General features: G+C 39.7%; 1 protein-coding gene across 1 annotated transcript in view; it reads right to left on the bottom strand.

Moving 5' to 3' along the window:
* The window catches only part of RPRD1A (regulation of nuclear pre-mRNA domain containing 1A), a 43991-nt gene extending 28143 nt beyond the window's left edge, over window positions 1-15848 (bottom strand). The window contains exons 1-6 of the mRNA XM_064705594.1: window positions 15531-15848; window positions 6097-6226; window positions 5332-5438; window positions 5155-5249; window positions 4131-4257; window positions 3857-4032 (exon numbers count right to left, since the gene is read on the bottom strand). Of these exons, the coding sequence (XP_064561664.1) occupies window positions 3857-4032; window positions 4131-4257; window positions 5155-5249; window positions 5332-5438; window positions 6097-6226; window positions 15531-15681 (786 nt within the window). The 5' untranslated portion in view covers window positions 15682-15848. The remainder of the gene's footprint in view (window positions 1-3856; window positions 4033-4130; window positions 4258-5154; window positions 5250-5331; window positions 5439-6096; window positions 6227-15530) is intronic.
* Between the last annotated feature and the right edge of the window lie 1198 nt (window positions 15849-17046).

Genomic DNA, 17046 nt, shown 5'->3' with positions numbered 1-17046 from the left:
GACAGTCTTATCAAAGGGACATGAGCCAAATTGATACCCAAATCTGGATATCAATTTATGCACCCAATTTCTTGTTCCTGTGCAATATAAAAATCTCATTTTATCCTTCAGTCATACCAAGAGATGAACCAGTATTTTTGTTCAAAAACTAAGGGACAGGCAGGGAGACAGGAGGGAGGTACAACACGAACGGAAAGAGGTAAAAAGTCATCTGAAGTGGTAGAAAACAGGCATGGTATTAGTCATCAAAGGCTTCAGAAAAAAAGTTCTACAAAAGTATCCTGTAAAAATTTCCATTTTCTCTAGTACATAGAATCCTACCTAGCCAGAAATCCTAGCTGGAGCCACAGCACACTGAACCTTAAATATTTATACTGCTTTAAAACTACCAAAAGTGAAGACTCCTTAGCACAATCCTAAATTTGAGGGGGGTTCTAAAGGGGGCTAAGTGCAATTATAAAGCACATTTTCTCTGTTATCTAATAAAGTGAAAGTTTTTCTATTGTGCTTGTAAAGGAAAAGTCCTACATTCATCACTTCCCATTTCTGATCATGTAAACCCAGCAGTGTAAGTTAAAAAGCAAAAGGCTGGAAAAGCCTTGTTTTCACAGCTTTTTCCTTCTGGAAATGGCAGCTTCAATGCAAGCAACCCCCCAACTTCTATATTGGGAATTTTGAATTAGTTCACTGAAAGAATGTGATAGTTTTAAGAACAACCATGTGAAAATTTTAGTCTTCAGGAAAAAGAGATGACACTGGATAAATACTTATCCATCTCAGGCATAAACTCAGTAATGCTTGTGAGAATATAGATGAAAATAGCAGAGATTTGATATGAGTAGTTACAGAATTCTTCCTCTTCAAGTTTTCAAAAACAACAGACAATACAAGATTTTGATTCTTAAATTTATTTTTAGCAGGATGTGTTTACTAATGGATGGTGACATCATTAGAAGATAGGTCCATGTCCACCACCTGCAACAGAAGCTAGACAGATGTTAAAGAAAACAATTTAAGAGTTAAAAATGACACTACTTACCCCAAACATACTTAGGAAAGTCACCTACCAAGCAGTACAGCTAGCTTTTGATGCAGACATAACATTATTTACTTGTTATCAAAATTTCCTGTCAAGATTTAGCACATACATTACCTCGATTTTGATGGGAATCACACACTTCTGTTTCAGAAATAACTATTAGAGAGACTCTCATTCTTAAAAAATTAAGGAATATGGAAAGATTGGTTAAGCAAAATTACTTACCTGTAAATTATCTTCAGAAGATAAAACATCTGCCTATTTAGGTCTAAAGCTTTTATCTAATGCTGAAAGCCACTGACAATTCTTTGGGAATTCCAATTCAAATAGTTAAACAAGATTAACAACAGGTAACATTTCTAGATTCAACTAAGAATACATCCACTTGTTCCTTACTATACCTGTTTGGTATGGTAAGGAATCAGTAAGGTAGGATCTCAGCATTATACTCACAGATTGGTGACAGTAATTCAGGAAGAAATAAAGACTTTCTGTTACAACTGAGAGATCGTGTTATACTTGGGAAAGTATCAATAGCCAGAAGTCTAACACAAGGAACAAGCTTGTCTGAAACAAATTAATTTCACCAGAAATGAAACTTGAACAGCAAAACCTAGGGACAGACAGTTCAGGGAAACACATTCTCAAAGAATTACGTGAAAGGCCCTCTCCCAGTTCTATTTCAAATGAGAAGCCAAGAAGCAAGGTTCAATTTGAGTCATGTAATTTCCCAAATCTGTAAGAACAGGGAGTCCTCACTTCATCTCCATTTCTTAATCACCAAAATAAATCCTACATGTGCTAAGTCAGCAAGCCCTACAGACAATATCACTAAGACATCCTAATCTTACATTTCAAAACTTGAGAATGTTTATCAGCCTCTACTTTCCAAACAAAAAAAGCACTACTGATAGTGAGCATGAAGTCATTTAACTCATCACTAGTTTAGAAACTCCATTTTAAGGTTCCTGTTTTTTGAAATCTCTTGGCTCAAAGGCCTTTACTAGTAACTGGGTTAACACCATTCTGGCTCATAGTTCTGTATTAGGAAATCATATTTATGCCACACTAATCAGCCTAAAAACATTCTTACAGTGTACTTTAACATCCTAGGACTTCATCAGTTTAAAACAAGCTGCTACAGACACTGAGACTGTCTCCTACTTTTAAAGAAAGACCTCAAACTAGCCCAAAGATGAAACTCTGTAATGTTAGAATTAAATTCTTTAGCAGTCTAAATAATTCAGCCAAGAAACTATGTGAAGCACCATAACAGCCCAGTAATATGCAATTGCTTTCTCTCAGAATTATGAATTCTCTGATCTAGCAATATTGGGAAATCACACTGGTTTCTATTTGTTGAAAACAACCAATAAGGGTGGAATCTGTTCACAGCTGTGCTACTATTTTTAATTTATTTTCAACTGGCTCTCTTGTTTTACAGAAGAGTAAATCTGTCTGAAGACTAAGTCACTGCCTTTTGAGCAACTCCCTATCCTGGCAGGCCACCATACCTACACAGCATATAACTGCTGGTAATGAGCTACATGAACAAGTCAGTGCCTCTAGACAACCAGTCCTTCAATGAAATTATGGGAACTTGTCCTTCAAACCCATTACACAGGCAGAGGGAAGGTAGGGCATATGATGAAAAGCTTAAGGCTTCCTGTTCTTTAATCTTCCAGGTTCCATTATGCAGTTGGATCAGTTGCTACTGAGATCAGCACTACTGTGCATGCCATCTATCTTACATGAAGCTGGTTGATATACTTCCCACAGGATAAACACAGTAAGGTTGATAGGAAGAACCTTCATCAATTGATTTTCTGTGAGGCATAGAGGAAAGGAAGTCAGGAAGTAAGAGTAGGCTAGGAATGACACAACTGATCTGAATGATGACTTCAAATACATTACAAACAGCATTTTCCAAAAAAAAAGCACAACAAAATCTGAATCAAAGTTATGAAGCTAAAGGTAAAGAAACCACTAGGGAAAGAAAACGCTCTTGACAGGCATATATGATGAAACCTGAAGATAAATTAATGCTGGGACCATTTATGCATATGCTGCAGTTACAGGGCATCATGATTGTTCAGACATCTTCCCTTGCAAAATGATGCAGCTTCAATTCTATTATTGTAATACCCAAGGTTAGCACTGGGAAGCCACTGATATGAAATTATGGACATATTCTAAATATGTGGAATGTTCCACGGGAGGCTTTACAGTAGTACATGGTAGGAGAGAAAAGCAGGTGATTGGTAATAGCAAAGAAAGGAGTAACTTATGGGATCATTTGCTAATAATGAGCTGCTCACCCTGCATCACTCTTTTATTATGATCTGCCTGGTTGTGCTGGTGCTAGAGCTGATAACCAGCTGTGTTAGAGGCTGTAGAAACTGTAAGTACATTTCCCTGGGTTTAATGGATGCTTGAGGCAGGTTAAAAACTTATGCTGAAACCTGGAATTAAATTCTTATCCTTTAGCAAATACATAACTAAGACTTACAACAACGAATGAAAAGAGCATGGAAAGAAAATGACACTATGAAGAATTAAGTTTGTAACAGCAGGGATAAGACTTTCCATCTACACTACTAAGTTTGTAGGTATAACCAAGACTGAAAAGCAGAAAGAGCTGGTTTAGTAGGCTTAGAACACTAGAATCAAACACTGTGTTACTAATGTGCTGGAAGCGAAGACATAACAGTGGCAAAAAAATATTTGTCTTTGGAGAGAAAAGTTGTTCAGGCTAACTAGAAACATTTGCAAGAACAAGCTTTAGTGAAGAAGAGACTAAAACAAAATATTACGCACTTCCAGCTTATGTTCTTTCTCTGCAAGGAACTCTTTTTGACATCGGAGAAAGTCTGATAACATTCGAGTTAGCTGTTTTCTATCATCTATTTCAGCTGCCAACCTGCCATTGTAATCCGCCAGCAACATACATGCATCATCTACCATTTTGGAAAGTTGCTCTCCAGATTCCTTATCTAAAAAGCAAGCAGAGAAAAACAGGTAAAGTGTGATTCCATTATGCACCATTACGTTCTTAGAAGAGCATTTTGGTTACCAGGCTCCCAACCCTCACCTGTTATTCTGTCTAACAAGGACACATCCTGGACCTCTATAGGCAAGGAAGCTATTCTCTGGTGAACTGCTGCATCCCCAGAGGCAGCATTTTCTAGTTCTTGTAATGCTCTAATGAGATCTGTGGTCTGAAAAAAGCATGCAAGATTGAGAACTAGTTTAAATAAACAGATCCTACAACAAAACAGAAGTATTTACAACAAGCTTCTTGATTTGATGATAATTTTAGCAGCATTTACAGTATCACTTTTAGAGTCAAACAAAACAAAACCTTTAGTCTCAGCACATCATTGCTAGTTTTAAAGGTCACCTTTCTACAAGAGCTTTTTCATTTAAATTCTTTGTACAGGAATACTTATAAACCTTTTCTTCTTGACAGTAGTGATTATTTTACAGTACCTTTCATTTTATTACACATTTTTAAAAAGTACTTTTCTTGTTGCTTTGCTTCACTACTGCAAAAGACTGTATCAGTGCACTTCTTCTGGAAGTAGGGCTGATGCTCACAGAAGCCCAGCTATCTGCTACAGAGAAACATACTAAATTGTGATGACTTGAGCACAGTCGTTCTTTGCTATAACAAAAATCCTTTCAAGATTGGGCAATACTGCAACAAAACCCCACAAGAATTAGAGGAGCTGTAACAGTGCAAGGTAAAACAAGAATTTCTCACAGCCATTGTGAGCAAAACTTTGGGAAATATTTTATTGATAAATCGTAACAATCTTACACTCTAATACATGTGTTACTACTACCCTAAAAACTGAATGAGAACTCAATACATTGTACAAACTGCTGAAATACTGACATGAACAAAGCTGGACATAGAGCTCATACATCTGAGGTTACTGTCAAACACAAAGTTACAGCATGCCCCGCTAAAAAACTATTAAAAGTCTGAGGTGTAGACACCCTTGCCCAGAAACAGTTCCTCACTGAAAAAGAGACCATTCAAAAAAAATAGAAAACAAAAAATTCTATATAAAACCATATGGAAGTAGAGAATTTAATACACATGCTGTTACCTGAGGAGGATCAGTGGGAGAACTTCGAGGTGAGCAGTTATTTTCATCAACTTTGATCTGCTCATATGTGCGCTTCCTCACCTTTCTGTCTCCATCTAAATGAAAACAAACACAGCAGTCAAAGAAGTACTATTTGAAACAGGAGACAGAACCTTCATACACTCACAAAATACTTACACAAAGCTTGCCTAAGTTGTTCTAATACATCATTTTCATAAACAGACCTTTCTTCCCAGATAGACAGCACTCGGCCAAGGTGTTTCTTACAACTCTCATCAGACTCACTGTTAGAAGGAAAAAAGCAAATATCAGCACTAGTTAGAAGTATAGCACCGCTTTATGATTTTTTTTCCATAGAAAGACCTTCACAGATTTTAGCAAATCCAACCATCAAAAGTCAAATAACCTCAGAAAATAACAAATTCCCATTTTAAAGAAAGCAAAGACCAGTTTAATGTGCTCTAGCAAGCACCTGAAAAACAAAAGGGCCTATATCAAACTCTTGGTTTTTTAACCCATAAATCTGCAAACACTACAAACAGGTTTATGTTGCTTCAACAGCTGTGTATCATTGTGAAGATAATCCTGCATCAGGACTCTAGCAATGACGTTACAGGCTGCTGGGGAAAGAGCAAATCATGCAACAACCAGTAATGAAATGCCAAACTGTTGTAGCACATAAACACAGACAGTACGCAAGTTTCAGTTTCTTCCTTCTTGAAAGGCTGTCTCCAAGGCAAAAAGGAACTGAATGCTGATGAATTTACTATCAAACTTCATCAAGCTGTAGTAAGACTATCTAAGATCACAAGAACGCTGAATAAATGAAACTAGGATTTCAAGTACAGGAATAGCACATGAAGACTAGATGGGCCAGAAGACATCGACTGACCACTTCTCAAATGCAGTGTGAAGGACACGGCACATACAAGTTTACTGTACCTTGAAACATGCTTAAAAGCCTCCACTATTACAGGAGCAAAGTCTTTTGTAAATTCTGGTCCTTTCCTTTTGCTGTTCTGTATGACATCATTGGCCAAGTACAGGAATGTCAGCTTCCTATTCGGTTTTGCTAATAAAAAGAAAAATTAAAAATAATTAGAAATTTTATTTCCTTCAACTAATACCTACATATCCAGGCTTATATTGAATACAAACACCCACTCCACCACATCCTGAAATCAGATGTTTTTTTCCCATTTTCATTACTGCTTACACCATTTCATATTGTCAGTATTTTCATGTGAAAGACTTTAGTCACTCATTGGGTTTTCTCTCCTTTCTGCTCTCTTTGTTCAAGTTCCTCTTCCTTCATAGTATCACACAATCTCCATTTAGTGCCATCTCAAAAAACAGAAAAAAATCCCAAGATATTCTGAAGTTCTTCATCCCCAAACTATTTTCAGGTGTTTTCCTGAGCCGTTAATGATTCTTGTTTGGCAGCCTTCATGGATTTCTTCCAAGTACTTCAGCTTTCTTCTAACCCTGCTTAAATTTCTTACACTCATGAAATCTTCTGATGAGGCACTTCACAGATCCACAGTCATTCATGTGAAGAACCTCTTCCCTTTCAGTCTGAATTTCACTCAGTCTTACACAACCACTCCTCATTCTCACATTTAAGCAAACTGAACAGTCAATTCCCTCGTCCATGTCCCTGTATCACTCTGATACTCCCCTTCCCCACCTCTGAATTGTTAAAACACTCATGTGCCAGCAGCTGTAATAGCACAAAAGTGTTTTCAAAAACCACCTTGAAGCTCCTGTGGTGTATCTCTTCTCTCAGCACCTTAAACATCTTAACCCACCTCTCTTAATGTGCACTAGACTACAAGCTTCCAATTTACAAGCTGCTTCTCAAAATCTATTCCACGTTTTCTAAGTGCTCCTACCTGGGTATTTTTATTTATACTTCATCTAATTTTCATTATTCTTCAAGTTTATTGGAGCTGAAACTCTTACTGTAACATTTCTACTTTTGGTTAACACCAGAATACCATTACCACCACATAATCTCAATATGTACACTCTGATTTTAAAAAGAGGTTTCTCTTGAAAGACAAGTTTTTTCTACTCTGTCAAGGAAAGCAGCAGCGTGGTAACGACAATCCAGGATTTCTTAAAATTTATGCAAGAAAATATGATTTGATTTTGTTACTTTCTAGACTGTCCTCTCAAAAATGCAGAACACCACCCTCACTTATAAAGAGAACATTCAATGTTAATATGCTTTCACTCTAGGGAAATGCTTTCGAGAATAAATTTTGCACTACAAAAAGACTCCTCTGAAGAACTGCTCCTTGAAGTACAGAATTCTTTCCAGTCTCTGAACAGATATATCTAACAAGTTGGGAGTTTTGGATTGACTGGGTAAAAAAACATCTGTTAAATGTAAAAATGCACTTTGCTTACAGTCAAGACAAACTGAAGAGTAGGAAACAAAAAAAAAAAAAAAGCTTGGAAGTGCTAGACACAAGGTGGACTCAATAGAGTCTGCTCCAAACAGTGAAGTCACCACATTCAAGCAGACAGGAAATTAATCTATTTCTGTCAAAATCTGGCTAATCTATAATGTAGGTTCTATAAAGTTGCGCTGCTCAATTTCTACATTAAAACCTGACTGATGATAAAACAACACATCTCTTATGTTTCGCATAAGAGCTCTGACACCTAGCAAGTTTTGAATTACTCAGAGAGAGAATATCAGAAAACACACGTTTTCTCACAGGCATAATAAAAAAGTAACTAAAGTTTATCAAAGATGGCCTTGCTTCCTTCTCTCAGTTCTTAAATAAGTCCAGAATTAGGATTCAAAATCTAATGAAGCACAACATCCTATATCCTCTGGAACTTCATGCAGGGTAGGTCCTTATCCATTCATTTCACCAGAAAAAAACCCCATCATTTTTAAATCCTCAGTGATGCAACTCATTTGTGAGATACCCTAACTTCCTTCTTTCCAAAAAACAGTCAAATCAACTGGGCTGGCAAAGACACCAGATGGATACCCAGTGACATGAAGTCAGGTAATGCTGACTCTCACAAAGCCTGGACACTTATCTATTCACTGCAGTAAAAGATTGATGTATTATATTTGGTAAAAGCATCCTAAACCACAGAAAATAATTTTCAGGCTTATTCCCCCAATTATTACCTTTTCAGCTTCCTACTACAGTTCAACATAAACAAAGCTGTGCAGAATGAACAAAACCCCTAGACCCACTATTAAGCTATCTGCGCCTTTGGTTGAAAATGTCACTATTCTACCCTTATTATTCACAAGGAAAATGGTGAAGTAAAATTTAATTCTTCTTGCTGTAAGAATGTGCTGCACAAAATTCCAAAGGTAAAAATTATGCATAGTATTGAGAAGTGCTCCCTCTCCCTTCACAAATTTTCAAGACTTACATTCTGGTCTACTGGCACTCTGCCTTACACATGGGACTGAAGGTAAACTCTGGCAACCTGAACCGAAAACATTCTATCGCTAGCATTACTATAAATTGACTGGTGATGTCTGAAACACAAATTAAATTCAGGATCAAACAGATCTGTTTTGGAGAAAGAACTATGTTAGAACATCTCTCTTCAGTAGCAGTGAAACTCATTTTCCAGCGTGGGGCATTGATAAACCTCAGAACATCAAAATGGATCAAACAGACAATTTTTGAAGGTCCTCAACACATGGCAAGGCTAACAGCAAAAGCTTCTTACTGCCAGAAGAAAATGAAGAGAGAAAACCTGTAAGAACTTAGGTTAAAGAAGGATCTGAAAGGCACAACTGCCAGAACGTACAGTGTTACAAGTAGCCACCTCAGTACCAACAGTACCCTCTGCAAACACAAAACTGCCAAGAAATCATCGTGTTGGATTGAGTCATCTTTTCAGAAGCTCTGTGCAGTGTTCACAGTACTCCTCTGCTTGCTGCAGCCAAACTCACCATTTAGCCACCAAAGTAGCTCCCTGAAGCACTGGATTCTGATGTTTTTTAATGTGTCAACAGTGCTGGTTGATGTAAGAGCCATATTATGAGTATTATTCTTAAGGCATCTTCAATGAGACTACATGGGATTGGCACCTTGCAAATGAAACTATGTCTGTACCAAAAATGCATCTGACATGTTTAAATGCCAATGAATATTCTTCAGAAAATAATGATGTTTCACCAACAATTAGCATACTGAGATATCTGCAGTGGAGACAACATCATCAAGCCTTAGTTTTTGGCAATCCATTCTTTCAGCAATGCATTTTTGTTAGCCCATTCGGTATGCCTGGTTCTCTAGCAGCTCAGAATTGATGCCTGACATTATCTGCTTTAAACCATAAGACTTAGAGAACTCCTGACACTGACAAGCCACCACTTGAGTGCAAGTAACAAGCATTTTACCCTGAAAGGCAATAAATCAGTCATTTTCACTGAGGTTAGCCCTGGCAATCAAAGTCAGCACAATCACCTGTCTTCTCCACATTTACCTCCTGCATTTGAAATTGAGCTCCCATGAAGATAGCTAGAAACATGCCCATTAGTTTCATGCTATTTTACACCTAGAGCCAAGACATATTTGCTGTTGCAGATATACTAGAAGAAACTACAGAAAAGCAGAAAAGCACACAAGCATAAGAGATTTCACTTATATCCCACTACAAAACATATAGACTGACTGAGCATCTGAAAATGTTACATCAGGCTGCGGCTTTCTGCAGGCCAGCTCTGCTGTGTCAACTGACCTTGAAGGAAAATACCACCTAACAAAAGGGTTTGAAACAATAAGCATGTTATTGTTAAAAATGTTAAAATCTCACAAAAGTTATCAGCCCGAAACATTTCATTAGCATACTTAAGTTCTCTAGTATGGATTCAAATAAAGATTTAGCTAAATTGCTTTTGAATTACTTTAGTCTATACACATGCACAAGAGTTTATGAGTGCCACTACTCCTCCCAAAATCTCTTGGACACTTTCTCACAGCATGCTTCACACCTTTGCAAGAGGGACTCATGACATCTCTGTAAATACCTGACAAGCTTTTAAGCTTTTTATTACAAGACCAAACATTGTTAAGTCAAGCAGCACTGAAACTTGAGTGTAAGCTCACCGACCCTTCACACTGTGGAGAGCTAACCTGGGTTTTTATGCAAGCTGATTAAGCAGAGCATCTTTGGTAATATGACTCTAAAAAGCCACTTGAGAGGCTGCCACTAGAAAAGACAGTTTAAAGACAACATAATCCATCAAAGGCACGTTGTACAACAAGCCCTTAACCTTAAAACTCATTAGCCTTCTACTAAGAAAGGGTTAAACTAAGCATTCCACCTTGTGCAGTCACCTGGTGAATTTTACCAAAATTTGATAATTGCCATGTTTTCTCTTCAAAGAGGGAAATGGGATTGCCCATTGAATGTGTTCAAGGTTTGAGGGTCCAAGTATTTTGACTGGGTTTGGAGACTAGTGACAAAGGGAACACAACACACAGCCACGGCTGGGATTAAGGCCACTAGCATCAAATTACCACAGGAATGCCAGAAAGCTGGTCACAGACCAAGGAAACCATTCCAACATAATTACACTGCAGAAGCTTCCCACTGCACTCAGTGCATCCTGAACTACCTGAACATATGAAACAAACCAACTCCTTTCATTGCCTTACCTGGCTGGTAAAATGCCAAGATGGATATGAATCAACTGCAACAACAGCTTCAGGATAGTAAAAAGACCTTACACTTAAGTATTCAGAACCAGAATGGTAAAAGACATGTAGGTTTGACACCACACAACCCAAATATAATTGTTTGAAATAAAAGGTTCTTACATTGCCACTCCTCTGCTCCTAACTGCAGACCATTCTGTAAATCATGTACACAGCAAATAAGTTTCCCTAACTAGACTTAACATTGCCCATCCACCTGAAGTTTTGCCTGTTTGTTGCTCTCCAAACCTTTTGGTGTGGATGAGAAGATTGATGTGGGCATAACCAGTGAAATCCAAAAGCCATAGTTTTGCTTCTTTTAAATAAAAGAAACTAAAGTTATTTATTCTCTCACATTGGACAATGGCACTATACCACCACTAAGTAAAATAATCTTACAATCACCAGAAAAGAAAGATTCCTTCTCCTGGTAGAAAAAACTACACCACATGGTATAGAAAATAATTGCTTTAAAGCAGGAACTTGTTTCCTGTGATCCACTTCCCATCTCCAAGGCAATATATCACAGCCACTTTTGGCTGTAATTGTGCTCCAAAACAGCTAAGTATTAGAGTAGCTCAGATGTAGTACAACTTTCAAATCTGCTTTAAGTGTGCTAGGCCTTCTCAATTTACTTACTAAAATCCTCTATCTTCCAAATTTCAGCAGTTGCCACAACAGCCAGTAGCTTCAGAAAAACATATTTCATCAGTGCAACAGCTATACTGGATGAGGACCCAAGCAGCAGCACAAGTCCAGTGGCAGAAGCTGTAGACAAACCATAAATAAGCAAAAAAGATGTAGCTTCTTATACCACTGAAAGACTTCAACACCAGGAAAAAACAAACAAAGAAAAAACATAATAAACTGGCACAGCAGGTAAGCTGGCAGAGTGAAGCACTACAAATACATCTCCCTGCAGCAGCCCAGACGCACCTACACAACTGCGGCTCTCCTAAGGCTCTACACAACGGCTCCACTGACCTAGATGAGCTGTGCAGGGAAGAGAGTGATCAGTGTGACACGGGTGGGGTGACAGATGACAGCCTAAACAAGAGGTCAAGCGATCAAGGAGGATGAGGGATGATCACCATCAATTTCTGTTGCTGTCTTATCACTGAGATGCCGTGTGGGCCCTAAAGAAGCAGATACTTGAATCTGAAATTAGGTTTAAAGATACAATGCAACAGTGTCCTGTGAAGAACCAAGACTCGGACATGAAGATCCCTGTGGGTCCCTTCCAACTCAGAATATTCTGTGCTTACTAAAATATCACTATGAAATAAATACTTAACAAGTGACAGAACTGAACCTGGAAAAGGTAAAAGAAAATGAGATGACAGGAAAAGATTCATATGGACAACTAATTGGAACTCAAAATAACAAGTCCCACATTACAAACCCTTAGCAATTTGGGGTTTTCTCCTTTGAAAAAGAACACCTTTTAACCAAGTACAGCAAACTGCACATTGAGCCGACTGAACAGGCAGTTACTGTTCACCCTTGAGGGCAGATACTTTGAATTACAGACCTGACATTTTTCATTTCAAAAAATGAACTAACACGTAGCAAACCTCTACAGTTGCAGAGCCTCCTGAAACCAGGGAGCAAGAGATGCATGCAAGGGAACAAACCTGACTTGCAAACAACAAAAAATAATTCTCAAGAGACTGCATCTCAGAAGAGCCTATTCAAAGGTGTTTCTTCCTAAGGGGTTTCCCAGCAGCCCTTCAATGACTGCAGGCTTACACAACAAATGTGTATGTTATGCCACTACTCAGTTTAAAAAGAAACCCTGTAAGTCATTCCCTTTATGGATACACAAAACTACACAGGGTTAAATGGGCCCACCAGTTGCCTCTTTAAAATGACTGAGGTAATCACAAGTTAATTAATTAGTACTACTTAAATACTGAATAAACTTATGACTCCCAAGTAATTAACTATTTAACTTTGAGAACTACATTGCATACCTCTGAAATCTAGCTGAAGCAGGATCATTTCCCTCAGAACACGCTTTTCAAGAAAACCTGTACATGAAGGCATACTGATGATCCATAGGGATGCCAGAATATGGGACCTGACCACTGCCAATTAATCCAAGTAAACAGAAAGACACTAAAATTTTATGCTGTCTAAATTATATGCAGATTTGAAAAGCTAACTTTTCACCTCCAGTCCAATGTGGCATAAAGAAAAAGATTACTTTAAATATAAAAGAATCAGAACCAAACATTTAGGAAAGAAAGAGCTCTGATCTTAGGACTTGCCTTGATCAATAGCTAGAGACATGTTCAGAAAGGCTCATGAAATCTCATCTGATGCAAATGATATTTTACCAAAACTGAAAGCATCCAGAAAAAAACATAATGTCATTGTACTGTGGTCAACCCAACCTAGTTATACAATGTTCCTGAAAAGCAGTAGGCTGGAAGGAAGGTCTGGAGAGGGGGGGTGACAATAAAAAAGGGATACAATGAAAGGAAACAAAATCTAGAAATGCAAGGTTCAAGGTTCCAGGACACTAGTGGCTAGCAATAACAGCTGACAACGTCAATAACTTTCATATCCATATTCCCCAAATGGAGGTAATTTTCCTCTCAGGTAGAAGAGAAATCCTGTTTCTATGGTTTGAATAACAGGTAAGTCAGGAGCCTTAAACTTACTCTAGTTATGGCCTCATTGCCAATATCCTACTTTATGGTGTTTTATGCACTTGCTTCACCACAGGAGAGTTGTTTTCCTCTCATCCTTCCCATGCTGTCTGCTGAGATGACTACTTCCACCTCTGGGGATTAGACACTATCTTACAAATCTGTGCAGCAATTAGCCAGAAGTTAGTATCAGGTAAATGCAAACTAGCATTTATGAAGCTCATATATTATAAGAAATAGGAAACTAAAATACATCCTGTGCATATTAACTATGGCAGCTTTAAATGAAGCTTCCTATCTTCCAAAATGAAACACTTCACAGAGGCCTAAAAGCCTAGAAGGGTCAGGACCCTGAAAGCACAGGCAGAGTTTCACATTTGCCTTCCACAGACCCTTGAAGGTTGGCATCTGAAGAGAGGTCACACCACAATCTTACTCTGAAGCAGCAAAAGCAGGACAACAACTTCAATAAACAAAACAAACCCAATCATGGCAGTTATTCTCATCTAAAGCTCAAAAGAAGGTTGTTATCCTTGCTTCTCAATGCTTGGGTTTCAAAGATTTCATTTCTCCAGTTAGTCAACCAGCACAAGAGGAAAGTTAAAGTTAAGGACTGCCTATTAATATCACAGATTACTATGAACTAATATTGTGCATGATAATGAAGATGAGCAACCAAAACGCTGTGTCTCTTTAATTTAGTTTAAGATACCTTCCTGGTATCATTCAAAACCCTAAACATTCATGCTACTTGATTAGAAGGCCCAGAAATGTGAAATGTTTCAGACACAGGTGGGAGATCCATTCATTTGCTCCTGGAACAAAAAAAAGCAAGCCTGCAACTAACACAATGAAAATGTGTTTATGTCCTAAGATGGAATAATGCCACCAAGTCGGTCTTCCTTCAGTCAATACAAATAAGAATTTAACTCATGCCTCAAAGTTCAAAAGATAACAAATCCCAGAAAAAGATATTTTAATAAAACCACAGTAGCCATATTACACGAAACTCAGTGTTTCCTTCCTCTTTCATAAATCCTGAAATGGCTTAGTACTGTTTTTCTGCTTAGTCTAAAAGATTGAGACTTATTATTTTTCCCATTGAAGATCCACATAATATTGAGGCTCCAAAGGAAGCTACTGTAAAACAGCATCATCTTGCAGATCGAAGCAGAGTTCCAGTAAGTGAGTTTTCTTTTTCTTAAATGAACCAACTTAAGCTATTATCCAGTCAGGTCAAATAAACCCTCATATGCCATTTCTCCCTTTCACTCCCTCAACCACAGTCTATAGCTGCAAGTTCTTTCCTGTTAAATGGAAAGCCACATTAGCATTTAAGTCTGCACGCTGATCACAGCTAAAGAAACTCACGTTTTTATTATGTTAACATTTTTATTAACCATCTGGCAAAACCAGGAAGCAAGATCCGCTCTGGATACATTACACTGCTTTTCCCTCAGCGTACTCCCATCCCCACCTGCCCTTCAGGAACAGTTTCTGGAAAGGAAACCTGAGTAGACATGGAATTCAAATAGTATTACAGCTAACCATCACAAGAGAGGATGACAAATAATACGCAAAAAGGCTCCGTCTTGAAAGAGCTGGAATTAACAACAAAAAGCCCTAAAACCCTGGCTCGCCGGATTCCTTCCGGTTCCCCACTTTCCTTTCTCCTTAAAAAACGGGAGATAATACACAAGGGGCAGCGTCCTCAAAGACACCTCTTTATGGAGTGACGGGAAAACGGGAAGGAAAAGAAAGGAGCGAGAGAGGTGGAAGGAAAAAAAGGGAGAAGCAGCACCTGGCAGCCCACGGTCCCGGAGAAACGTAGACCCGACGTTTAACGCTGGCCCAAGAGTTCCGCTCTCTCTCTCCGCAGGCGCTCAGGCCTGCCCTCGCTCTCTCCCCGGCCCCGCAGGCCGCGCAGCCCCGCCGGACCTCCCTCCCTGTGCCCGCACTCCGCAGCGGGGCCGCCGCCTCCAGTCCCGCCCCCCGCCGCCCCGGGGCGCCCCCCGCCCGGCCCCCCGCTCACCTTTGCGCAGCTCCCGCTCCCACACGCTGACGATGAGCGCCGAGTGCTTGCGGTGGTGGATGAGCCACAGGCTCAGCGTCTGCACGCTCTGCTGCGAGTTGCTCAGCTCCGACAGCTTCCGCTCCAGCGCCGCTTCCGAGAACGCCGACATCGCTGCACCGCGTTGGGCCCCGCCGCTCCGTGCCGTCCTGGCCGGGCCGCACTCAGTCCCCGCCTCTCGGCCCCGACGAGGGAGGAGCCGACGGGCGATTCCCAGCCCTTCCCGCCCCGGCGGCAGCGCCCAGCGCCAACAAAATGGCGGCGGCCGAGGCCCGTGGGGAGCCGCGCGGCCCCGCCCCCTCCCCGCCTGCCCTCACTTCCGGCCGGGCGCGAGCTCGCGCTGGGGAGGGGCTGCGCGTGAACGGGATCCCTCAGGGATGGGGATTAGTGTCCTGCCCTGGAAAATAACACAGAAACGCAAATGTAAATTTGCCCCCAGAAGGCAAACTAGTCCTAGCGGTTTCTTTCACCCAGCAGGTTAAGAATAACAGAATCGTTATGGTTGGAAGGGAGCTCTGGATATTATCCAGTGCAACCCCCTGCCAAGGCAGGGTCACCTGGAGCAAGTTAGACAGTGTTATGAATAAGAAGCTTGACTAGGCCAATATTCAAGCAGCAATCAATTTATTATTTAATATTGGAAAGTATGAGCAATACAGCGCTGGGTACAGTGGGGGAAGTTTTCCCTCCAACTGCACACCGATAATTGATGGTTACAAGTATTTATAGGGGTACTCATCAGCTTTTTTTCAGCAGTTTCTATTTCCAATCCTTTACTCATCAGCAATTTTTATTCCAAATTATTACATCACAATTCTATACACTACTGTGATTTTAATTTATCAGGATGTATCTCAAAGGAGTATCCCCAGATGGTGGCGGTCCAGTTTCCAAAAGAAGAAAGACGAATCCCATCTGGTGGAGTCCAGCTCCCCAGATGTGGGTCCACCTTTTAATTGCAGAGAGTATAAATCTCGTAACAGTGATGTCTAGCTTCCCTTCCAACCCTTGAGGTGATGTTCATCTTCCTTTCTCAAGCTGTTTTTCTCTGCTTCATTAGGGTGTGAGATAAGCATATTTCCTTTATATATATTCTAAAGCTATAGTTTCAAGGATACAAGTAATATTCTAAAATTATACTTCAAAAGGTTAATATTGCAGAGGTTTTTATGGATTAAATGCAAGCAAAAAGCAACATCTTAAACACCTTAATTCCAATGCTCCTAAATCAACCAGGGTTAATTGCAAACAAAAGATAGGTTCAAAGGCCTTTTTCCATGCTTTATTTTCCTCAGTTATTATTAGAATTCGCAACTATCCCATTGTCAGCGTCCACACATACCGCAATCACAAGTACACACGTCGCCTGTTTGTACCTGACACGAAACACAGCTTTGCATCTCACAACAGGAATGTGTCCCGAAAGGGAAACTCTGTAATCTCCCTGGGCAGCCTGTTCCAGTGCTCTGCCACCCTC

The sequence above is a fragment of the Zonotrichia leucophrys genome, chromosome 2, assembly GCF_028769735.1.
Source record: "Zonotrichia leucophrys gambelii isolate GWCS_2022_RI chromosome 2, RI_Zleu_2.0, whole genome shotgun sequence".
Classification (NCBI taxonomy): Eukaryota; Metazoa; Chordata; class Aves; order Passeriformes; family Passerellidae; genus Zonotrichia; species Zonotrichia leucophrys.
Note: the sequence above shows the minus strand (reverse complement) of the source record. Positions and strands in the feature narration are given on the sequence as shown.